This window comes from Petaurus breviceps, unplaced genomic scaffold (assembly GCF_028583685.1).
Source record: "Petaurus breviceps papuanus isolate PSGF00001 unplaced genomic scaffold, PetGlider_PUasm1.0 129, whole genome shotgun sequence".
Taxonomy (NCBI): domain Eukaryota; kingdom Metazoa; phylum Chordata; class Mammalia; order Diprotodontia; family Petauridae; genus Petaurus; species Petaurus breviceps.
This window is the reverse complement of record NW_027185665.1, coordinates 4,057,321-4,083,032: the sequence shown is the minus strand read 5'-3', so window position 1 is coordinate 4,083,032 and position 25,712 is coordinate 4,057,321. Positions and strand designations below refer to the sequence as shown.

The window sequence follows — 25,712 nt, the reverse complement described above, 5'->3', positions numbered from 1 at the left end:
ACGAGGCTTCGAGGGAGCGGGCAGGGAGGGCGGAGGGGCGCCAGGCAGGTGTGTCCACGTTGCTCCGCTGACAGCCCCTGGCCCGCTCGGCCCCCTTCTTCCCGCCTGTGTTACGTGGCGTCCCGGGGGACCGGCTTCGGGAAGCCGCCATGGACATCTTCGGGGACTTAAGGAAGATGAACAAGCGCCAGGTAACCGGGGCCCGTGGCGGGGGCCGAGGCTGGGGGCCCGGGCGGCACTGGGGGTGTCGGGGTTCCGGGGAGGGGGCCCCGTGCTCGTGCACAGCCATCCGAGGATGATGGGCGGGGACCTGGCAGGGAGGGGAGTGAAGGACGGCCCGCCTCGCGTTCCCTGAGGGGTGAGACCGGCAGCCCGGGGCGGGGTGCGGGCCGTGCTGGGCCCTCCTCCCTAAGAGGTTCGCTCTTCAGGCGTTTATTGAGCCCCTGCTGTGTGCGAGCTCTGGGGTAGCCGAGTTCAGATTAGGCGCCGCCCCCACCCTCAGGGCCCGCGAGGGCTGAGCGTGTGCCAGGTCCCGTGCTGGGCACGGGAATAAAGCCTGCCAGGCGCAGCACCGGCGCTGGCCTCTTCATGCCCGGGGGGATCGGGGTAACCGGGCTTTGAGGAGCCCCGGGTGACGGGCGGCCTGGCCGGCTGTCCCGGCGCTCCGGCATTGCCCCGCCTGGCTGTGTGACCTCGTGCTGCCCACTTTCACTCGGGCCTCACCCGAAGGTCTTTTATGCCTCCATCACATGGCTGGTGGCATGTTTCCCCTCGGCCTCCGTTCCGCCCTGGCCTCGCGTGTAGTAGGTGCCTGGGCACTTGTGATGGGAGGGCTCCGGCGGTGACTGCCTTCTGCCTTCTCCAGCTCCGCGATTGTCCGGGGCTGCTTTCTGAAGTCGGGGACCTCGTGCGCTCCTCCGAGGCTGACGCCTCCGGCCTCCTGCGCTGAGTTTGGTTTACTTGTGTTACATGATACAAACACTGAGCGCCTGCCGCGTGTGACAAATGGCGAAAAGGTCCGAGTCCAGCCCCAGACGCCCACAGAGTCACGTTACTGGGGCGAGCGCCCTCACAAGGCTGGTCATCAGCTGTAAGACAGGGTAACAGTAGCGCCCCCCGAGGAGGGTTATTGTGAGAGTCAGAGTCACGTGACTGGGGCTGTAAGACGAGGGTGACAGTAGCGCCCCCGCGGAGGGTTATGTGACAGTCACGTGACTGGGGCTGTAAGACGAGGGTGACAGCGCCCCCGCGGAGGGTTATGTGAGAGTCAGTCGCCCAGCTCCGCGGTCGCCGCGTGCTAAGTGCGGTAAAGCACGAGCTGTCTTCACGGCCTGACTCCCTGCAGAGCGCTGCCCTGGGCCGGCGCAGGTTGGGCGGTTCTCCCGGTGACAATGGCAGCGCCTTCCTCCTGCAGCACTTGGCCGTCCCTCTGGAGCCCTCGTGCCGGGCCCTTCCACCCCGCTCACCCCGATGCCTCTGACCCTTCCTCCTCTTGTCAGCCCCAGATGTGGGGGCGCCCCCGGCCCGGCCTCCCCTCTGTAGGTGACTCCGGCCCTGCTTCCTCCGTGACGGACGAGCATCCCAGCAGAGGCTAACCCGAGAAAGAGGCGGCCCGAAGGAGGACGTGGGGCCGACTTTCCTGCGCGAAGAGCGTCACGGGGGTGCAAAAGAAAGGAGACGGATCCGCCGGGCCCAGGGGACAAGGAGAGGCAGCGGCTGAAGGGCGCGCTCATAAACACGTTTGGTCATTTCTTAATCAGCGAGCGTCTTTTCTCCCTCCCCCCCCCCGCCGCGGGAGCACCCCCACATTGGCCGCGTCTACAGGGGCCTCCTTGTCCGTGTGGTCGGGCCGTCTGCCGGGCGTGGGCGGGAGTTTCCGTCAGCCCTGTGAGTCCTGGCTGACCACCTGGGCATCAGGGCTTAGGCCGCTCCCTCGTGGCTGGAGCAAAGATCCTACGGACTCTGCTCCATGGGCTCTTCGTTCTCGGGGCTGTCGGCCCAGGGTGTCATCGCTACCGCACGGGGGAAGGTCCAGCGTCCTATTGGGGCACCTTCCGACTTGCCTTCCAGAGTGGCCGCCCGAGCCGCAGCTTCAGCGTTGCTTTTGTTACCTTCTCCAGTCTGACGGCCCTGAGCTTGGAGTTACTTCCGCTTAAACTTCCTATTTTCTCCTGTGGTTATGTATTTCTAGGACTTCTTCCCTTAAGAATTGCCTGTTCATATGTTTTGGCCATCTATTACTTGTGTCATCCCTTATCATTCTTGTAAATTTTAATCAGTTTCTTATGTATCTTGGAAGTGAGAAAAACTGACTGCAGTGATTTTTCTGCCCGTTAACTTTCCTTTCCAGCTTTAACTACATTGCATTTGTTTGTCCTGAAACTTTTTAATTTTATGTATTCATAGTTACCTTTTATGTTTGTGATCCTCAGGGCCATGCTTGGTGATGAACCCTTCCCTGATGCATAGATCAAAATTCATTTCTTTCTTGTTCCTCTAATTTGTTTCTATTGTGACCTTCTATATCCAGGTCACATACATTTGGAATTTACCTTGATACGTGGTATGAGGCATTGACATATGCTATCTAATTTTTCTCACATAGTCAGTTCTTACTCCAGTAGACAGGGGTTTATTGAACACCATGCTATCATGGTTCATTTGTGTTCCCAGTCTGTTCCACTGATCAAGCACTATTTTTTAACCAGTACCAAACCGTTTCTCTCATTACTGCTTTGTTGTGCATTTTAAGATGTGATGATGTCACTTATGACTGATCTTTCTGTCACTATTCTATCTTTCCTCCAATCCATGCTTTATGCTGCTGCCCAAGTAGTTTTTCTAATGCGTTGTTATGATCTGTGGTAGTCATCATTGTACTTCTTTATGATGATGCTTCAAATATCATTCCACCCCATTTAATCATCTTCAACCTAAACTTCAGGCTAACCCTCGTTTTACTCTGCTTTCCTTTATGCACCATGTTCTAGTCTTCCTTCCTTCCTTCCTTCCTTCCTTCCTTCCTTCCTTCCTTCCTTCCTTCCTTCCTTCCTTCCCCCCCTCCCTCCCCTCTTCCTCTAAGGAATCATGCCATTGCCTCTCGGTCCCAAATGAATATAAACTTTTATTGCTGAAACCTTGCAAAATATTTAGGGGGCTAGGGGCCACATTTTGGTTTTAAGATCCTTAAACACAAATCACTGTGGCTGTCATTGATTGGCCAACCCACTCAAGCCTCACTTGGTCTTTGGGTTTTGATGGCTCTGAGTGAGTGTAAATAACAATTGTTCTGTTTTGTCCTGAAACCCTGAGGGTCTTTCCCTCCTAGATCTTTTTTTTTCTTGACTAGGTAAAAGAGGCCATTTTTTTTTTTGCCTCATTTCTTACCTAGTCTTAATCAATGAATGTGTGTTGCCTCAGACAAACTGAGAAGTGGGAAAGACGTTAATACTTAATAGCTTAATACTGCATCCAGGGCCATCTCCAGTCATCCTGATCTGTATTTGCCACTGGAACCAAGTGACTCCAGACCAGGAGAGAGAGTGAGGCTGGTGACTGCAGCAGCCCTGTCTCACTTAAATCCTGTTCTCTTGCATCATAGGCATCACCTTCCTGGCATCATAGTCCTCTTCGAGAATGAAGGGACAAACAATAATAACAACAATCTGGTCCTACTTAACTACTTCCACACTACCCAATCTCATTTCTCCTCTTTCCTCCACTTATTTTTGGAGGTCGTAGCCCATCCCAGTAATTGGAATGTATTCCATCATCCTGCTCACTTACTGGAGTGCCTATATTTCCTGTCAAATTTAATTTCTTCTTTCTTTCAATTTAAAACTGTCCCTCCCTTCTTCAATTCTTTTAAAAGTATTTTGTCAGAATATCTTCTTTGCCTTTATTATATTTTACTTTGTACCATGTTTCTTTGTACATGTCCAATTTCCCCTTTTAGATTGTAACCATCTTAAGCAAGGACTGTGGGGGTCCCCCCCATATTTTGCTCTCCATTGCCATCGTGTACCAAGGCTTGCATTTTATATGTAACAGTTGTTTAATAAACACCTGCTCATTTAATAGGTTGAATTTCATTGAATCATATGACTCTCTTTCCTCCTTTCCCTTTGTACTGCTTGGGATCTAGTTCATCCTTTCATGGTTTTAAAAATCTGAACTACTTAGAGAAGAGATTTCTATATTGAGAAGAAAGTTGTGCTGTATCACTTTGAAGGTCCCTTTAACCTTTGAAACTCCATGATCCCGACTGTATCCATGGGTGTGAAAATTAATCACCCATACGGGGAGCAGGTCAGGAACAAGAATTGTCCTCCTTACTTGCCCTCAGTTCTGTAGTTAGCTTTGGATGTAAGGGCCTGATCCAATAATGAGTGAGAACTGAATGGAATTTTCTGAGAATACCTAAGTTCTTAGACGGAAGACCCATGTCATGAGCTTGTTAAATCATATTCAATCCAGCAATCTTTATTAATTGCCTACTATGTATATGAGGTGCTGGGAATACAAATACAAATACAAAAAAATGAAAAATAGTCCTTACCTGGGTGGGGGGGAGGGGGAGTGGGGATGTTACAGTATTTAAGCAGTTAAATCTGTATGTGGTAATTTGAGGAGAAAGTACAAAGGGAACCTTCAGAAGGCTTTTCATGGGATTTTTGTGGCACATTAAGGAGTCTAGGAGTTCAAAGAGGTAGAAATGAGTAGGAGGTATATATGTATTCCAGGCATGGACAAACGAGGAGAAGGAATGCTAAGTTTGGGGATAGGTTTATTTGGGGCATTGAGATGATGTGAAAAAACCTGATGAGGTAGGCTGGAGCCATTTTGTGAAGTGCTTTAAGTACTGAGCTGAGGACTTTGTATTTCATGCTGTAGAATGGAAGAGCTCCTGGAGGTTCTTGTTTAGGACAGTGACACTGTCAGATTTTTCTTTCTATGGAAGTTTATTTTGGCAGCTCTTTAGAAGATGGGTTTGTATAGGAGAGAAATTCGAAGTCATGCAACTAACTGTTGCCATCCAGGTAGAAGGAGGCATTAGCTTGAACTACTATGGTGGCCATAGAAGAGTAATCCAAGGAAGCTTATGGAAGTAGAATTGACAGGATTTAGCACCTAAATGGATATGTGGGGGATGAGGGAGAGGGAGAAGTCAAGGGTGCCTCCAAGGTTGTAAACCAGGATGACTGAAAGGAAATAAGAAAATTTATTGGAAGGGCAGGTTTGGGAAGTTTCATTGTAAACACTGGTTCTTTGAACATTAAATTACTGCTTTATTTATCCTTGAGTAGTATTTATAGGACCCTTGTAACCACTACTTCATGTTGTAGCACATTAGAAAAAAAACGATAGGACCTGTTCTTTCTCCCTTTGGGAGGAGGCGTATTAATAATGGTGGTGTTCAATTGTGAGTTTTTGATCATTAGCTCCAGTAATCCCATTTGACATAAATGAAAAATAGCAGTCTGTTTAGATCAGAGAAAAAGAAACTCACAGGGAACTTTATGTAGAGAAATGAACAATTTATGGATCTTAAACAAAGACTACCTGGCTGATGTGCTTATCTGTGAAACCTCCCCAACTCCAAGTTCTAGGGCATATGTAAAGTCCAGTCAGGAGTTGGTGAGCTCTGTCAGAACTGTAAACAAACGTGAATGGCTCTTGAACTATGGATTGTATACTCATATTTTATACTCGAGGATGGATGGAACTGAAACCCATTACACATACAGCAATTTAGAGTGAACAGATACTAGAGGTCTTTGACTATATGAAAAAGGAGTGAGCTAAGTATCCATAATTCCTTTGGTATACTGTGATCACACTTAAATCCTTAGGCATTATAGCTATTTGTCTGTATCTGTACCTTCATCTCCACTCCCTCCCTCCCATCCCCCTTCAGATTGCTTCCTTCTATCTAGTCATGGCTTGTGCAATCACTGAGGCTTCTTTCAAGGTTTATTACCTTACTTTCATAAACCACAAAAATTGTAGTAATACAGTGGAACAAATCCACATTGAAGTCACAGACGAGAGGTACTGATGTAGTCACAGTATCTGTTCTATTCCAGGGATGATCGCCACCAGGAAAGAATTTGAAGCTAACCAGTTTAGTCATTAATGTGTCATCTTGTTGCCTATAAGGGTTTTTGCTATGCCAGACCCTCAACACAGGTGGTGTTCTACCTTGTCAGAGAAAAGCCAATTGGGGTTCAGGGGACTTTGAGAGCTTGTTCTAGTAGGGGAGTACAGCTATTTATGGACTCTTGACTAGAGAGAATAATTTACCACTATTCAGCCTTACAGCCTTGTAACCATTGCAGATATGAATTAGCTTTCCATATTGGACTATGGTGCGTGGAGGGGGGGAGGTGGGTAGGGCAGAATCTAGTCTATAAATAAAAATGATCGTGGATGAATTGTGTGACTAGTCCCCTGGAGTCAGGAGACACCAGTGAACAGTGCACTCCCATGTATTTTCCTCACACTTGGAACCATGCTGTCCTGATCTCAAGTTCCTTCAGGGGCCGCAGTCTGATAAGCTGCCTCAGTACATTTAAGGCAGGGATGACAAAATCTGACATGTTCTTTGGCCACATGTACCACATTTACTTCATTGATTCAAGAATCTGAGTACTCTATAAATCAGTTTTATGTGTATGCAAAATTATCTGTGTGTATATAGATATGAAATAAATACACATGTGTGTGTATTTCTGCATACACATGCATATACATGCATGCGTACATACATACATACATACATACATGCCTTAGCAGTTTAATGAGTTGCTCTGGCCTACAAAAATTCATCACTTGGTGGCCATCTCTCTGATGATGACTCTCTCAGTGAACCTGTCTAGGATGCCCATTGGACAGTAGACTCACACATCTTCTTGTTGGGCCTGTATTGTAAGCCTTTCCGGTTTGGTAGGTCCATCTAGAACTCAATTTTACTGGCATAGCATTTAAGGAGCTTTAGGTCACCTTTACAGTATGATGATCATCAGAGAACTTCAGTAGAGGCACCACATTTATCTAAGTAGAATTGCAGAGCATGTCATAGTAACTGTTGTCATATATGTTAGGGACTATGTTTTGGCATCTGGATATTTTCAAGGTATGTGTAGCTGCTCGGGTGCTGTAACAGCTGTAACTAAATTTAATAGAGAACATTTTGGAAAAACCGACTGATTGTCCTGCTCTGTGATGTTATCAGCAGAAAAGTCCTCCAAGAACTGGTTTCTTTGTTGAATATGTTGTTATGGTAATACTGGATAGCTAAAAAATAAATCCTCCAAAATAAATGATGTTGAGAGTTGCAGCCTGTCAGGAGAACTTGACCTTCTGAAATGCCTTCTCCCTAACTAACCCCTGACTTACCCTCCCGCTTTGTTAGCCAGCTCTGTTGTTTGCTCATTTTGCTTCTCCTGATTAAAAATTGTAAAACATTAATTTCTTCAGAATTTCAGCTTTTGCGGCCTGCTGGTACTTGTTCTTTGGATACATTCTCCTGCTTGAGATCCCTTTTTCTCTTTTACCTTCTAAAATTACTAAATAGTGCATGCTTAATCTGGGACGACTTTCTCTGCTGTAAAGGGACCATACTTTAAGGGAGCAAAGAAGAAAGTCTGTTAGCTGAGGCATCTGAAAATGTGCATCCTGGTAATCAGTTGCTGTCATTTTTGTACTTATCAGTTGACATTAACTATAGACTGAACTTTTTGTTTAAAATTTTCAAACATTTAACATGTCATCTTTGGTATTAAGTTTACTTCTTCTAGTGAATTCCGTTTTGATCATGGAAGTGCCGTGCACAAAATATTAACCAAAGAAATCACCAGGTAAACAGGATGCTAAGTTTCAGGTCAGCATCATGTTCTCAGATTATTTTGCTCAAAGAAAATACATTTTTAATTGATTTTATTTTCCCTCAAAATTTTAAGCTGAAAAAAAAAATCAGGAAAAAAATAAATTCTTTTTATGATGCTTTTGCCAAATAAGAAGCTAAAAATAAAAATCTGCTTCCAAGCTACCCTCCACATAGCTGCCAAATTGATAGGCCTAAAACACAGATCTAGCCATGTCATTGCCTCTCCTTTAAAATTTTCAGTGGTTTCTTGTTGCCGCTTTAATAAAATTTTAAACAAACTTTGGCCTGGCAAGTAAAACCCTTGACAATCTGACTACTGCCTACATTTCCAGTGTTTCGTATTATTTTCTCCTCAAGTAGTCTCCACTCCAGTCAAATTGGCTTTGTAGTTGCTCCCCATACATGCATTCCATCTCACACCTCCATGACTTTGAACCAGTGATCATCTTTTTTTAACTCCATCTCACAGAATCCACCGCTTCTTTCTAAGTACCACTCAAGTGCCACTTCCTACATTTGGCCTTTCCTGATTTTTCCCTATCTTCCTTCCAGTTTTTAGCCTCCTCCCTCTTGATACTACTTTGTATTTATTTACTTGCATACCCATTTTATCCTCCCCAGTATAGTATAAGTTCATCAAGGGCAGGGACAGTTCCATTTTTGTCTTTGTATTTCCATAGCCTAATACAGTGTCTTGCAAGTGACCAGAGTGGATGACACCCAATAAATGTTGCATTACATTTTGTTGAGTTAAATCTGTATGGACACAAAGGACTTGGAAACTTGGCCTCAGAGATAGCAAACTTTGTTTAAAAGTGTCTGGTGCATTTTCCAATTAAATCTCCTTATATCTTGATGGAATGGGTATCCCTCTACCAGTACAGATGGCAGTCCATCTGTAGACCCTCCACTAGGGCAGATGGCAGTCCTTCTATGCCTTCTTATTTCTTTCGTCACACTCGTCCGTGTTTTTCCATGAATTCTTCAGAGGATCTATCTACCAACTCACAGCATGCCTTCCTTTGGAGCTAGCCATCTGTTGTCTCTCATTCTCATTACCTCACCAGTTCACCTCCTTTTCTGGTCATGCATTCAAGAAATTATATTCCATTCAACAAATATCAAGTGCCTGTGTGCAAGGACTGTGTTCTAGGGATACAAATGTTAAATAAAACTGTTCCCAGGGAATTTGTATTCTAGTAGGTAAGACCAGATAAATAGAAACTCAGACAAATAAAATGAATGAAAAAACATTTATTAAGCAGTGAGCCATGCACTGTGCCAAGCCCTGGAGATACACATATAGAAAAAGCAAGGGGCCGCCGGTGGATATCTGTCCACTGACACAGTGGATAGAGCACAGCTCTGGAGTCAGGAACTCAACTTCCTGAGTTCAAATGTGGCCTCAGATATTTGACACCAGCCGTGTGACCCTGGGCAAGTCACTTAATCCCTGATTGTTTCACCCTCCCCACCTCCAAAAAAAGAAAAGAAAAAGCAAGACAAATTCTTCCCATCACAGATTTTATCCTCTAATTGGAAGAGACAACAGCCAGAAAGGTCCAGAAGTCTTAGGAGTGCTGTGGAGGGGCAGATGGTAAGGACCTCAGGGGTATTTAGGGTTACATATATTGGGTTATAGCACTAAGGAATTGCAGGACATAGAAGCAAGGCAGGTGATAAGGCAGAGAGGACTGGGAGACATTGGCAGAGCGGATAGCACAGCCTGGTGGTCTTCTGTCTTCCTGGAGGGAATCCAATTGACTGTTATCTCATGCGAGTGGTGTGAACAGTCGAGAAGCAGGCCGGGAAGGTGTCCCCAGGGGTGGTGGATCTTCCTACTGCTCAACAGATGCATGTGGGTTCTCTCATTCACTCAGAAGTATGATGCAAATTACACTATTACAGATGCAATGGGTTCTCTCATTCACTCAGAAGTATGATGCAAATTATGCTATTACAGATGCATAGGAAAGGTCGAAGCTGTGTTGTTAGTCGTTTTTCTCTTATGTTCAACTGTATGTGGCCTCTCTTGGGCATTTTCTTGGCAAAGATACTGGAATGGTTTGCCACTTCTTCAGCTCATCTTATAGATGAGGATCTGAGACAAGCAAGGTTAAGTGACTTGCCCAGGGTCATACAGGTAGTAAGTGTCTGAAGCCAGATTTGAATTCAGGAAGATGGGTCCTCCTGACTACAGACTTGGCACTGTCTCCATTTCGCCACCTAGCTGCCCCCTAAACAGAATACCAAGAGGAACTTAGGAAGGCAGAAGAGCACATGTAGTTGAGAAGGGGCACCGGGGAAGATTCATGGAGGAGGTTGCTTGGCTTTAAAGGAAGAAACAGATTTTGACAGTTAGAGATGTGGGGGTAGACCATTTTGTAAGTGGGATATCATGCACAAAGGTAGAAAAGGGCAGGACAGATTAAGGGAGTGAGAAATAGTACGTTTGGGTTGACTGGAATATAGGATGAGCAGAGGGGATCTTAATAGGCCACCTGGGTAAAGCCATCTGGTTGAAGAATGCCTGTCATCCAGACTGATCTCCATGTGGATGGACAGCTGATAGAGTGGGTTCATTATTACATGTATCTCGGATGGTGAGCTAGGCCTAGAGTTGAACAAGAAGATTAAAGTAGGTAGGATTGCACTTAGAAAATTGCTCATTGCTTTCAGTGATATAACAAAAACCCATCATTTTAACACTAAGTATTTTTACAGTGATAACATATGGCTGTGATTTATGGAAGACATCACACAGAAAAATCAAAATTGTAGGTTACCTGAAGGGCAGTGGAAAAATGTTCAGTGGACATAAATGAGCTATGGCTGGTGATCATTGGGTTACAAGAGGCAGTGTAAAAGGTAAGGAAGTAGGCCAGTCCTAGCCCAGGGATTATATATAGAAAGGCAATTCAAATACTGTACTGGTGATAAGAAGTAGCGAAGTTCCTAAAGCCAGGGTTCTTTGAACCCCTTTCTAGGATCATAAACTTCTTTGGCAGTCTGGGGAAACCCATGGATCCCATCTCAATATTGAGATATGCATTGTTATATGCATGTTTTCAAATGCATAAAATACAATACATAGAATGACAAAGGAAATGAATTGTACTCGAAATAGTTACCCAAAGATTATATATTTTTCAAAAGTCCATAGATCCCAGGTTAAGAACCCCTGTCCTAGAAAAAGGCCTGCAGCATATTTATTGAACCCTTTATGGAAACGTGAGGGAGGGGTTGAAGATTGGAAGGGGGAGGAAGTGGTGAGAAGTCCTACAGGATAAAAAATGTGGAGGGTTTTTGAACGTCACCATTTTAGGGAGTACCCACATCTGTGAGGTTATAAACTACTGAAATACCCCTAATGCCTAAGACAGTGCCTTGCACATAGTGGGCACCTAATTTTTGTTAAAATAATCCAACTAGCCCCCCCCCCCCCCCTTTTATTTTTAAATAACTAAGAAAACTTAGTCCCAAAAGAAGATTAACTATCTTGTCCCACATCACATAGTTAAGTGACTTTGAGCAAGTTAACTTCTTTGGACTTTTATGGTGCTTTTTAGTATGGAGCATTGGGTCTATCTTGTAGGTTATTCAAAGGGGCTTGGTTATTGAATATTGGCCTTGTTATGATATGGTGTAACCCATCACATGTTATTCCTCCCCATTCCCAAAGGTATTATTGTTACTTAGAAACTTTGATGTTTTTAAAATACCGCAATCCTCTACATTTGTGGAAGTATCATAGCCATAAATGAAAATAACAGCTTCTGATTGCAGACGTGTCATGACCTAACTTAGCCCGCCGATGAGATGAAATCATTTTGTCCAGGACTGGAGTGATTGCTCTTACTGGGATGGGAATGAGGACGCACAAGTACCTTAAAAGTGAAGAGCCGCCTGACACCGTCAGGATGTGCTTCTCAACTCATCCTGCTTTTTTATTTCCTGGGTGTCACTTATCTTGGAAGAACTGTTTTCTGCAAAAAGTCTCGAGTAAAGCAAATTTCAAATGTATGTTGCTAGCTTAGTATAAAGACATCAGGAGTCAGGTGACCTAAATTTTCGTCTCTGCTCTGTTACCTTGCTTAGTCATGGGACTTTGACCAAGCTCCATAATCTCTCCCTGAGTCTCTAGTTCCTCATATGGAAATGAAGGGGATTGAAGTAGGTGATCTTAAGGTCCCTTTTCAATTCTGAAATTCTACAATCTATATTCCTCTCTATAATCAATTACAGGGGACATTTAAATGAATTAAGTCCAAATAAATTAAAAGCAAAGTTTAACCCAGAACTTTATATGCAGTATGTTTGATGAAACAAAAGTACATTTTCTTTATTTGGATGCTCTTTTAATTTTAATTTGTGAGATGATCATACTTTATGAGAAAGGGCAAAGACGACGTTGGTATTCATATTTGATTAAGCATTTTTTTCTCCAATGATTAAAGTATTGTTTTTTAACATAAAGTAAAATCCTATTGAATGGGACAGTCAAAAGTAGAATGTTTTGTGAAGATTCAGACTTGGATTCTGAAAGAACGCTCTTTTCTCTCCTATGCTGACCCCTACTAAAATCATAAAAATTTGAAAATTTATAGGATTCCTGTTATAAACTATATGTGGACAATGAGCTGGGGTCCCAGAGTTCACTGGGAGGAGAGCAAGGAAGATGATGTTTGGGAAATTGCAGAGTGTTTTCTGTGGATTCCAAACTGTTCCTTGATGCAGAAACCCATCTTTTAATACTGAAATTCTTCTGATGTTAATTCTCAAGACTTGTAGGCTTAGCTCTTGATAACAAAGAAAAGAAAAATGAAACAACTCTTGTCTTCGAGAAGCTTATATACCACTGGTTGGGAAGAACATTTACATATTATACAGCATTTACACAGATTAGTCAATACACAGTAGTTTGAGGATAGGGACAAAAAATAACACCTGGGGCAGGGGAGAACAGGGAAGGCTTCCAAGAGTAGCTGATATGAGCTTGAAGAAAGATAAAGATTTTAAGAGACTTGAGGTAAGGAAAGGAGAGCATTCTGATTTTGGGGAAGTATGTTGGGAAATAGTGAATAATCCAGTTTGGCCAGGGTATGTGGTGTTGGGCCTGGAATTAGGAAGACCTGAGTTCAGATCCCATTTTAGATACCCACCAGTAAAGTGATAGAATCAGAAGACAGGGGGAAGGTTTTGAAGGAGCATGTGGATGGTGTGGAAGTGAGGACCACAAAGCGCCTTCTGGAGTTTGGCAGAAGTGGGCGGAGAGCGGCTTGAGAGAATAGAAGTGAAGGGTTTTAAGGAGAGAGTAAATCTGAGTATGTTTCTGGAGTAAATCGCCTGTAAATAGGGAGACTTGAAAATGAGTGTTATGGGGCATTACTCTGAAGGAGACTGGAGTGGAGGATTAAGGGTACAGGGAGGGGGGAGCTTTGGCACGGGTTGAAAATATATCTTTTCCTTTAAGATAAAACCAGAGGAAGAGAAAAGAAGTGAAGATACACTCTAAGGTCCCTTCTGTTTCTGTATTGAATAATGTGAGATTTCAGTGTAAAGACCTTGGAAGAGAGTGAGGTAGTTGATTCTTGTGAGGTAAAGGGGTGGGAATTCTTCACTCAGAGAAGGTCACATAATAATCCAACCCCCGGGTCCATTTTTGTTCTCTGAGCGCTCTTGGAGCAAGGAAGTCTCTTCCCTGGAAGTGTTGTTTAGCTTATTACAAAATGTATACTCAGAACTAGTTCATTATAAGCATATATGTCTCTTTTATTTTACTTGGAAAACTCAAATATATCCTCAGGAGAATTCTTTTTTTTGTTTTGTTTTGTTTTACTTTTTTCCACAGCTGTATTACCAGGTTTTAAACTTTGCCATGATTGTATCTTCTGCTCTTATGATATGGAAAGGCTTGATAGTTGTCACTGGGAGTGAAAGCCCTATTGTGGTGGTTCTGAGGTATGTCTTCCATAATAATTTCTTTATTCAGTCACATTAATATATTGTTAATGCTTTTATGTTTTATGGTAGTGCAAATAAATACTTGAATAAAGTTTTCCAAATTTTATCAACTTTATGAATATAAATATTTTTTTAAAATCTTACCTTAGTGTTCTAAAGTCACTTTGCTAGTTTAGCAATATAAATATGTAGCAATTAATAATTACTCACATAATATTTTCATGGTTTAAAAAGTACTTTTCTCACAAGCATGTCATATAACTTATGTTATATAAAACTTGATTTTCTAATGAAATTATATTTTCCAAGTCACATTTAGAAATATTCAGATTGAAGTATTCAAATGATAACTACAAATTTCCTCATTGAATTTTCTTTTAAATATTTTTGATTCAGAGCTTTTACAGCTTTTTTTTTTGACACTTTGAGACAAACTTGAACAGAAGAAACTGACAATATACTGAAACACAGGAAAGTTACTATGGTTTCTAAACTTAATTTCCTCTACAATGTCCAGCAAGTATAGAGCTGATTTTCAAAAGACTATCTTAGAAAGAAAAGGAAAAGACCCAAAACTTATCGAATTCAATATCTATTATATAGTATTTCGTGAAAACTGAGATAATCAGCAGTTTGTACCTGCTTCCTTTTTTGTGAAAATGGAGGGGCCATGAGACAAAACTGCGTCTAGTACTTGTAACGGAGAGTTGTACAGAATGTTTGTCTGCGTGGTACAAGAATTATAATAGTCTCGTTGTGGTACATCTGTAATTTCAATTTTTAAATATTTTGAGAGGAAATATTTTCCAGGGCCTTTATAATTTGGCCTTTTGCTAGCTTAGTTTAGACATTTCACATTTTAAAATACTGTAACTATTACTGCATTGAGCATTTATTTTATTTAATAAAAATGATTGGTGAGGGATACCTAGTGATTGGTAAGGTTTTACTGGATTTCCTTGTGCTGATGCTATTCTCTCCCCTCCTCCTAGGAAGTGTCAAGTGGGAGAGAATCCTTCAATTCTGCTCAAAAAACTTAATTCATGGCTTAAAAGTCCTAACTGAATAGAGTAGTGTTCAAGGCTACCTACTCTTCTGACTTGGGCAGATTTTTTTCAGCCTTTTTTCCTTCACTTCCCTTCACAAATAACTTGTTTGATTTCTACCGATTACTCATAGTCCCCTAGGAGAACCTTATTCATTTTTGCCTTCCTGACTTTGTTTCCTCTGGTCCCCCACTTGACCTGGCATGGTCTCTTTGTTCCTGATCTGATTTGAGTCCCAGTTCTGCCACTTAATAACTGCTATATGATCTTTGGTAAATCACTTAATCTTTCTGAGCCTCAGTTTCCCCATCTGCACAGGCTTATTGTGAGGAACATACTTTGTCAGTATTAGAGCACATACATGTGAGTTGTTATCTGGTAGCCAGCTACCTATTATTCATCAAGACCTGGCCCAGGCCTCATCGCCTATCTTGATGTCTCCCTCCTTTGTCCATTTTTGCCCTTGTTATCCATTTGGCACTTCAATTAAATTATACAGTGCATTTAATTCTGTCTTTTTATATATAGTATATCTCCTAACTAAATTATAAATTCTTTGACAAGAGGGAGTTTGCCTTCCTTATGTGCCCAATAAATATGTGAAGAGAATGTACTGTAAAAAAGGAGTAAGGTTTAATAAAAAAGAGTCGATGGCAGTCTTCAAAACAGAACAGTTTGCTAAAAACCAGTATGTTTTGTTATAGCATGAGTCAATTTTCATTGTCACCAGCCAGGGATCTCTGTTATAAGATGGTGACTCTACTTCATGACCCTCCTTTATAATTCTACTCTAGACTTTTTTCCCCCAATCCCTCTTCTGCCTCAGTCAGATATAGCCAGTCAACAAGCATTTATTAGACACATACTATGTTCTAGGGGGTGAGAATACATAGACAAAAATGTCCTCAAGAAGCATGTACTCCTCAGGGGAGACAATGTGTACATACATAAGTGTATATATAGACTATATATTAAATAAATACAAGGTAGCTTTGGGCAGGAGGACACCAGGAATGGGAAAGGTTCAAGAAAGGCCATGTGTGGTTGATCCTTTCAAGTCAGCTGTTTAGGCAAAATAAATTATTTCACTTTATTTGGGGAGTTTTGGGGTACAAATTAAAGGTAAGTTTAATGAGGTATTGTGACTCCAGGATTTTATAATAATTTCCAGTTAGTATATTATAATAAAACCCAGTTATATTTTGATTATTCCAGCCCTACTACGAAGCCTGGGATTTAGAAGGAAAGAATGTGTCACATAGTAACTTAAGCTTTCACTTTCAAAATTAGTTGGAGTTTTAGAAAATTTGACCCTGAGGGGCTTGGTGTGAGCAAGAACTCTAGACTTGTGAGTCAGAAAACTTGGGTTCTAGTTTCGGCCCTGCTACTATTTGACCTTGAATCAGGCAACCTCTCTGGGCTATTTGAGCGGAAAAACTTTTCTTTTTTGTCTTGGTAACCCCCTCCTCTAGGACAGTGCCTGGCACATTGTAGGTACTTGCTGTTTATTAACTTATTGATTGCAGCTACTTTCTCTCAGTTAAATGGAGGGAATGATCCCATTCAGCCAAAACATTCTGATTCTAAATGAAATAGAATCTACTCGAAAGAGGCTGAGTTTTTAAAGCTAAAAATGGGAGACTGCTATAAAGATTCAGAAATCTGTATTCTTAGACTTGCTCTGCTACAGGGCTTCTGTCTTCCTAGGAATCAATGAGGAGCTACTATCTAAACTAAAGCAAAGACTTATCTTCAGTTCATCATAGCAGAAAGTACCAATGATCTTTTCTGTACTCAAGTTAAAGAATCCTTTTTAATGTTTAGCTTTATACTGTATGTCTTTTGGGGGGGGGGTGTTGGAGGGTTATACCTTTTAATGACCAGAAACATGTACTTGGTAGCATTATTGATTTGTAGATTATACCTGACTGTGCTTGAAAGTAGTTTCAACCTAAATTGGCATGTTTTTGTATCATTTTGTGTAGATTTAAATGTTGTTCATTTTTAGAGCATAATGTAAACCCTGTGTTTATTTTGTGTTTCTTTTTAGTGGAAGTATGGAACCAGCATTTCATAGAGGAGACCTTCTATTTTTGACAAATTTCCGGGAAGATCCTATTAGAGCTGGTGAAATAGTTGTTTTTAAAGTTGAAGGAAGAGATATTCCTATAGTTCACAGAGTCATCAAAGTTCATGAAAAGTAATGACAATTTTATTTCTTTTTTTGTGTTTCCTTATTTCTTGGTGTATAATTGGAGAGTCAGCAAAGTACAGCGGAAAGGCTGCTAGACTGGGAATCCAAACCCCCGGGTTTGTGGAGCAGCTTCTGCCGCCAGAGCCTGACTCCTCGACGGGGGCGAGTCACTGTGGCCTTTGTGAACCCGCTTCCTCATGTTTAAGACTAAGATGACAATAGTACGCAGTATCATTTGGAGAATTAAATGAGATTATTCATGAGAATGCACTTGGAAAATTAAGTGATGTGCAAATGTAAAGTTTTATGAATATAATATGAATAGATATTAAGACAGCTCATCGTCTGTTCAGAATGTTTAGCATTGGTCCCCTTTGTAGGACTTCTCTCCTGACGTGCTGGCTTTATGCCACCAGGTGTTACCTCTTTCTCAGGAGCCTTGCCTTGACTCTGTTGTGTTCTCTGATGAGGGAAGTAGCACATTAATGCAATATTTAGTATTAGGAATATATGTCTGTGTGTCTGTCTCTGTGTGTATATCTATACCTATCCATATATACATGCACATCTATATACTACATTCACACATACACACTCTTTCTAAGGGAACATTACATCCCCTTTGCAAAATGAATCTTGTTTTGATGTCAAAAGTTATTTCTTACACATCCAAAGAAATGATTACGTCAGACACATTTCAGGGAGAAATAATTAACTAAATTTGCTTTCTCAGGGACTATTTTCATTTGTGTCTTTGTATCCCTGGTACCAAACACAGTGCCTGCACATGATAGATGATTAATAAATGCTTATTGAATACAGTATAAAGTGTCCCTGAAATAAATACCACTTCGCATACCTAGCTCATTCCCTTGCTTTGAGTCCCTGTTTAGTCATGTAATTGGAGTTGCCTTATTTTGAAATTCTAATGTTCTACAGCAAATAGACCTGTTTTCCCTTTAAATACCTCTGATAACACAGAAATGGTTTTTAAGAATTAGAAGCATTGATTTCTAGTTCACATGTTAACTTCTGATTAGATATCTCATTTCTGATTAACAATGACATTTACCTATTTTGATGACTTTAATTTGCTTCTTAAGGACTGTGTGATTAAGCATAACTCCAGCATATTGTGAAGATGATGAAGTAAATCTTTACATACACGGAAATTTCAAGTTTTAGATTTTCAGTCCACCAGTTACTCCCGAATATCTTTTCTACCCTGAGTGACTGCTCCTTAAAAAGAATAATTCTCTTTTGAGCCTCTATTTGTAGTTCTGTGAGGTGTTTGCTAAATACTTTTTCATTTACTAAAGGAAGAAATTTGCTCAATCTTTATCTGTTAATGGCCTTAATTGGTTTTTATTATGATTCTGTTTTGTTTTTTAATTACTAGAAGGTGAAACAGTGTTCAAAATTGAAGTAATAATAATTTCCCATAATTTATATTCATGTGCCGTGTTGCAGTGGTTTTTTTCTTTTGGTTTCTTTTTACAATGTAGGCTCCAGTAGTTCAAATCAATTTGTTGCTATTTAATGTAGTTTCACATTCTTAGAAGGATCTTAATGTTATCTTATTGTGGTTGTGCTTTTTTTCATTTGTCTTATTTTTTTAAAAGACCTTTATAGGCTATTTAATTTGGCAGTTTTGTGTTTTTGTGTCTAGACTATCTCAGTGTCTTTTTAGAACGTTTAAAATTGGTCCTGTTTATAAACCCTTTCTCTGAACATACTGGTTCAGTGCCATTAGCTGTTACCTCTTTGCCACCTCCTGCTCCACCGTATTCTGCAGTGAGGCAAATAGCACAATGTCAAGTGAAACAGAAGAATTGAGAAGAAACTCGGTGCTCATATTTGTTTGATTTGTCAGAAACTGCCCCAAATCTGGCAGAGTCTATTTCACATCAGTGTGATTCTTGAAATGTAATAGTGTTCTTGTTCTTTATTTACTTAGAGAGTTTCTTCTGAACCACACTGCTTTTCTGTTGTAAAGAATTGCTTAGGTGTTTTAGGACTCTACCAAACTGTCATTTGGTTTCTACTTCAAGTTGAACCAAATGTAATTACTAGTTATTTATCAGTGGAATAAGCAAGTGGTAGATGTAGGGGTGTGTGGAAGGGGGCATGAAGTGCTCAAAAGCCTACACATAATATTAAATCAATATCTAATGCTGACTCATTTGAATTTCAAGTTGTTAGTGTAGGAATCACTAACCATTTGCTGAGATTTAAGCTTGCTATCAGCCAAATCTGAAATTTCCTTACAGTGCTCAGTTTCACAAGGCTGTATGCATGTTTGACTAATAGCATAAGAATTCATGGAACTTCATTCAGATTTGAAAGTGGGTTGAGCATATTCGTTAGCATCCTTTTCCTTATTGTAAAACATCATAATTTCAGTGAGTTCTAGCTAGTAGTAATTCTTGATTGTTTGGTATTCAGATAATTCATCATTTCTTTTTTTTTTTTTTAAAAGCAATTGGGGTTAAGTAACTTGCTCAAGGTTACACGGCCAGGTGTTTCTGGGTGGGTGCTAAGTGTCTTAGCCCGGATTTGATCCCAGGTCATCCCGACTCTGGGGCCAGTGCTCTTACTCTATGTGCTACCTGGCAGCCCCCATCATTTCTTTAAGAGACTTTTTTTTCTGAACTGTAATATTCTTTTGTTATTAAAGATTCTTGAAGTATTTCAGAACTTTCTCGTACCATATTTTTCAGTTAAATCTTGCCTGGAGAGGTAGCTAGGTGGCACAGTGAATAGAACACTGGCCCTGGAGTCAGGAGGAGACCCGAGTTCAAATCTTGCCTCAGACAGTTGACACACTTACTAGGCTGTGTGACCTTGGGCAAATCACTTAACCCCAATTGCCCTGCCTTCCCCTCTCAAAAAGAAAATCTTGCCTGGGAGTAGTCTTGAATACAGTGATATCAGATCACCTGAGTTTGAGTTCTGGATGTGCCACCTTATTAACTGGTTGACTTTGGGCAAGTGACAACCTCCTGGGACTCAGTTTTATTCATCTGTAAAATAAAAATAAATTATTTGCGTCATTTCATAGGGCTTTGAAGAAAGTTCTTTATAAACAATTGAACACTCTTTTAAAAGTAAGTAGTATTTATGACAGATTAAATTTTTTTTTAAGTTTTGCATACAATCAGGGTGCCAACAATAGGTGTGTCTCATGTCAACCACTCAAAATTTTCATCATGACAACTCTACCAGGGCTTCTGCATCATCCTAGGGAATGACTTCAGTGTATGTATTAACTTGTTTTTAATCACACTGAAACTTATTTACAAGTTGATGTCCTTTTCCCTTCCAGAGACAATGGAAATGTCAAATTTCTGACTAAAGGAGATAATAATGAAGTTGATGATAGAGGTTTGTACAAAGAAGGTCAAAACTGGCTAGAAAAGAAGGATGTTGTAGGAAGAGCAAGAGGGTAAGGAATTTTTTTTTATACTTTGTGGTTTCAGTGACGCAGAAAATGATTTGGGTACTATGAGACTGAATTTTTGAGTATAACAGATGATCCAGTTTTGTGCCATAATAACAAAATAAAACTTATCAGAACTTCCCAGGGACTGATGTTAAACCAAACCCAAATCGATTTTCTGTGCCACAGGTTGAATTCTTTTTCAGAGATACACTTGCACTCCAGAGGTTATTCATTCTTGGTGTTTACAGAATTTATCATGATTGGGGCGGCCAGGTAGCACAGCGAGTAAGAGCACCGGCTCCAGTGTTGGGATGACCTGAGGATCGAATCCGGGCTCAGACACTTAGCACCACACCCAGAAACACCTAGCTGTGTAACCTTGAGCAAGTTACTTAACCCTGGTTGCTTAAAAAAAAAAAAAGAATTTATCATGATTTTAGGGGGAAAAGGGAACTTGACAGTACTCCTTTACTTGAAGGCAGATTACTGAATTTTCTCTATTTTTTGAAATTCTAGTTTTCTCTTTTTTTAAAGTTTATTTATTTTTAGTTTTTAACATTCATTTCCATAAGTTTTAAATTTTCTACCCCTCCCCCTCCTCCTTCCTCCCCAAGACAGCATGCAGTTATATAGGCTCTTCATATACATTCCTATTTTCACATTAGTCATGTTGTATAAAAGAATTACAACAAATGGGAGAAACCATGAGAAAGAAAAACAAAATAGTCTGCTTTGCTCTGCATTCAGACTCCATAATTCTTTCTCTGGATGTGGATGGCAATTTCCATCATGAGTCCTTTGGAATTGTTTTAGGTCCTTGCATTGCTCAGACAGTCTAAGTCTATCAAAATCAGTAATCACACATTGTGGCTGTTACTATGTACAGTGTTCTCCTGGTTCTGCTCATTTCACTCAGCATCAGTTCATATAAGTCCAGGTTTTTCTGAAGTCTGCCTGTTCATCATTTCTTATTGCACAACAGTATTCCATTACATTCATATACCACAACTTATTCAACCATTCCCCAATTGATTTGCATCTCCTCAATTTCCGGTTCTTGATCACCACAAAAAGAGCTACTATAAATATTTTTGTACATGTAGGTCCTTTTCCCATTTTTATGATCTCTTTGGGATATAGCTCTAGAAGTGGTATTGCTGAGTCAAAGGGTATGCACATTTTTATAGCCCTTTGGGCATAGTTTCAAATTGCTCTCCAAAATGGTTGGATCAACTCACAGCTCCACCAACAATGAATTACTGTTGATTAAATATTCCCACATCTTCTCCAGCATTTATCATTTTATTGCATTGTCATTTTAACCAGTCTGATAGGTGTGATGTGGTACCTCAAAGTTGTTTTGATTTGCATCTCTCTGATCAGTAGTGCTTTATAGCATTTTTTCATTTGACTATAGATAGCTTTAATTTGTTCCTCTGAAAACTGCCTGTTCATATTCTTTGACCATTTATCAATTGGGGAATGACTTATATTCTTGTAAATTTGACTCAGTCCTCTATATATTTTAGAAATGAGGCCTTTATCAGAAATACTAGTTGTAAAAATTCTTTCCCATTCCCTATTCCTTGCTCCCCTAATTTGTTTGTTGTATTAGCTTTTATATCTAAAATTATATACCTGTTTGGACTTTACTTTGGTGTACAGCGTCAGACATTGGTCTGTGCCTAGTTTCTGCCATACTATTTTCCAGTTTCTCCAGCAGTTTCTGTCCCAGAAGCTGGGGTCTTTCGAGTTTATCAAACAGTAGATTGCTATAGTCATTGACTGCTGTGTCTTGTGTGCTACCTATGCCACTGATCTGCCCCTCTGTTTCTTAGCCAGTTCTAAGTAGTTTTGATGACTGCTTCTTTATAATACTATTTAAGATCTGGTATGGTAAGGCCACCTTCCCTAGCATTTCTTTTCATTAATTCCCTTGATATTCTGGACCTTTTGTTCTTCCAGATGAATTTTGATGCTTTTTTTTCTAGCTCTATAAAATAATTTTTTGGTAGTTTGGTATGGTGCTGAATAAATAAAGTAATTTAGGTAGAATTGTCATTTTTATTATATTAGCTTAGCCTTACCCACGAACAATTGATGTTTTTCCAGTTATTTAGATCTGACTTTATTTGTGTGAAAAGTGTTTTGCTATTGTATTTGTGTAGCTCCTGGGTTTGTTTTGGCAGGTGGACTCCCAAATATTTATAATGTCCACAGTAGAAATTCTAATTTTCAGAGAGGCAATGTGGTGAAGTGTACAGAGAGTTAACTTCAGAGTCGGGGAGACCTGGGTTCAAGTTCTACCATGACACATGCTGACTGTATGATCCTGGGCAAATCACTTATCCCACTCAGTTACCCAGGCGTTAACTCTTCAAGTGTCTAAGCTGCACACATGCCAGTCTGTAATGGTAGAGGAAATTCCTCACCAAGAATTGTCTATGCCAATGAAATCACATATCCAATCCAAAAAAAATTTTTTTCCCAAACAATTTGTACTTTATTGAGGAAGCAGACAAACTAATTACAAGCTATTTGTAGAGCATCAGATGGACCTGAATGTCATCTACTTGATCCTTTTGTTATCAGGCAACCACATATTTTAGCCATCTCAGCCAGAAGAGACTAGTCTAAAAGACCTCCAGAGCAACTCGTCCATTGTCTCCTGTGGCAGCCTTTCTGTGCTTAAGTCTCACTGTCAGAAAATTCTTACTTAATTGTATATTAAAATTCTCCCTTCTATAGATTATGACCAATTTTTACTCAATTGAAACAAGCAACTGATTATTTTCTATGTGATAAATTTTTTGTGATTTCATCTGTCACCCCTCTGTTGTCAGATGCTTGCTTTTTTCCAGGGATTGGTGATTCATTTGAGGCTGGTTTTTCCCGTTGATTTTTTTGACTGCTTCACTAGCCACTAACACTTGGCTGGAGGGTGCACAGGGAGAGCATGGGGGCCTCTTCTCTTGCATGCTTTTAGAAGCTCCACTGACACATTTAAATAGAAAAAGAAGAGAAAAGAGCCCACAGTGCAGTCTGTCTGTGAGAAACCTCAAAGGAAGCTGGTGTTCCTAGAATCGAAGGCAACAAACCAAGGCCAGATGTTGTTCACAAGAGGCATCTCCCAGCTCAGGCGCTGCTGACTGAGGGCTTCCAGCCCCACAGTCTTAACAACCTTCGCACAGCTGCCTCCACCTGTGCTGGAACCTCCAGTTGCCCTGTTAGCTTCACTGAAACCTGAAGATGATCGATTGGTGTTACTTAATCTTGTTCCCTATTTGTCCAGATGGTTGAGAGTTGGGTGATTTCTCAGGAATATTATTTGCTAGTTCCTTTTCCTTCTCTCTCCCAAACTACTTTATATTTACTTGTGTATTTTCTATTTATCCCTCTTACACCCATTCCCAGAAGTTTTTGTCATTGTATTCTCAGTACCTAGCAGGGTCCTAGGCAGAGAGGTACGTAATTTCTTTCTGAATAAATAAAAGGAGAATTTCATAAGAACATGAGTTTTCTATCCCTTTTTAAATTGTCAGCATAGTCATTGGTTAGTTTGATTTCAAACTTTCTCTCACATCTTATGTTGGTAATTCTTGAACTGTGAACTTGAAAAACTTATCTAAAGTGACAAGTGTTTGTCAGTTAAACAAATAAAGTGTTTTTTTTTTTTCAATCTTTATTCTTTGTCTGCTTCAGAGGCTTTACTGACAGTCAGTAGTATTTCTGCAGAAAAGTTAACTTTAATTCTCTATTAAAAATATTGCAAATGGAATTTGTAAAAACTTCCTTCTTCATTTATTCAATAAGTAAATTATGTGTATCTATTTATGGTAGCAGATGTAACCATTGAGGATGAGAAATTTGTTAGTTCAGGTTCTCATACTCATTTAAAAATTGGCTTTGATTTTTGAAGTGAGGTTTTTGTTTTTTTTAACCCAGTAACCCCCCTTTAGAGACTTGGTTCTTAATTTACACCTGTGCAATCGTTGTTGTCTTTGCCATCATATTCAATAATATTGTCTAAGAAATATTTAGCCCCTAAATTTGAATCTGGGGCCCACATTCTGTGAGTAATTTTTTTTTTAAAGCAGTTGGGGTTAAGTAACTTGCTCAAGGTTACGTGGCCAGTTATTTTTGTGTGGATGCTGAGTATCTAAGGCCGGAACTGATCCTAGGTCTCCTGACGCTGGGGCCAACGCTCTTACTCACTGTGCCACCTGGCCACCCCTAAATACTATTTTTTTTTTTTTTTTTGCTTTTTGGAAGGCATTTGGAGTTAAGTGACTTGCTCAAGGTCACATGGCTAGTTTTTGTGTTAAGTGTCTGAGGCCGGATTTGAACTGAGGTCCTCCTGACTCCAGGGCCTGTGCTCTATTCACTGCGCCACCTAGCTGGCCCCTGTGAGTAATTTTATTGTTTTTATTTTTCAACTTAGGTTTTTGCCGTATGTTGGGATGGTTACCATAATCATGAATGATTATCCAAAATTCAAGGTAGGAACACTTTGGGGAGGGAACATTAGTCAATTGTATAATTTGTATGACTGAAAGATACAGTTTTAGAGAAATGAATACCTAACAGTTAACTTCATTTACAAACCATTTGATAGTTATGGAGGGAAATTGTCATCTGGAATTTTTTCTTTCTTTTTTGTTAGTTCACCGTGTGTTATGAAATGATGGGTTAAAAAGCAGCAGACACTTACTCAAAAACAAAGGGTTTATTTACAGCTAGTCTTTAGGCACTGATTATTTAGATTCTTATTCCTGACATGTTTATAGGTTTTTTTACCTTAATATGCATGACATCTAGTGCCTAATTTGGGGGCTAAATATGGGGGAAGAGGTGGTCATTTAATCTTTTTTCTTAGACCATTACTGAATAGAGTTTTTCTGAATATATTCAGAGGCTCTAAATTTGTTTCTAGACTGTGAAGCAAGCACTATAATTTTCATTGTGTTTCTTTACAGTATGCTCTTTTGGCTGTAATGGGTGCATATGTGTTACTGAAACGTGAATCCTAAAATGAGAAGCAATTCCTGGGATTGGACTGAAATGGATTCTATTGAAAAAAGAAAAACTAATATATTTGAAATGTTTCACTTTCTATATATAAAAGAAAACAGTGTGCAGATTTTTTTGTCTTGTCCAAATAAATGGTTCATCAGTAAA

General features: G+C 40.3%; 1 protein-coding gene across 1 annotated transcript; it reads left to right on the top strand.

Annotated features, from left to right (window-relative positions):
* On the top strand, nucleotides 1-25,712 carry LOC138172911 (signal peptidase complex catalytic subunit SEC11C). Its single transcript, XM_069102751.1, has 6 exons — nucleotides 1-191; nucleotides 13,740-13,849; nucleotides 16,949-17,098; nucleotides 20,418-20,537; nucleotides 24,976-25,033; nucleotides 25,511-25,712. The coding sequence occupies exons 1-6, from the start codon at nucleotides 150-152 to the stop codon at nucleotides 25,562-25,564; spliced, it is 534 nt and encodes a 177-aa protein (XP_068958852.1). The 5' UTR covers nucleotides 1-149; the 3' UTR covers nucleotides 25,565-25,712.

Excerpts from the sequence above, each read along its gene's own strand:
- LOC138172911 (XM_069102751.1), top strand. The coding sequence starts at position 150 with ATGGACATCTTCGGGGACTTAAGGAAGATGAACAAGCGCCAG. Across the intron at positions 192-13,739 it reads GGAAGATGAACAAGCGCCAG|CTGTATTACCAGGTTTTAAA; the intron begins GTAACCGGGGCC and ends TTTTTTCCACAG. Across the intron at positions 13,850-16,948 it reads CCTATTGTGGTGGTTCTGAG|TGGAAGTATGGAACCAGCAT; the intron begins GTATGTCTTCCA and ends GTTTCTTTTTAG.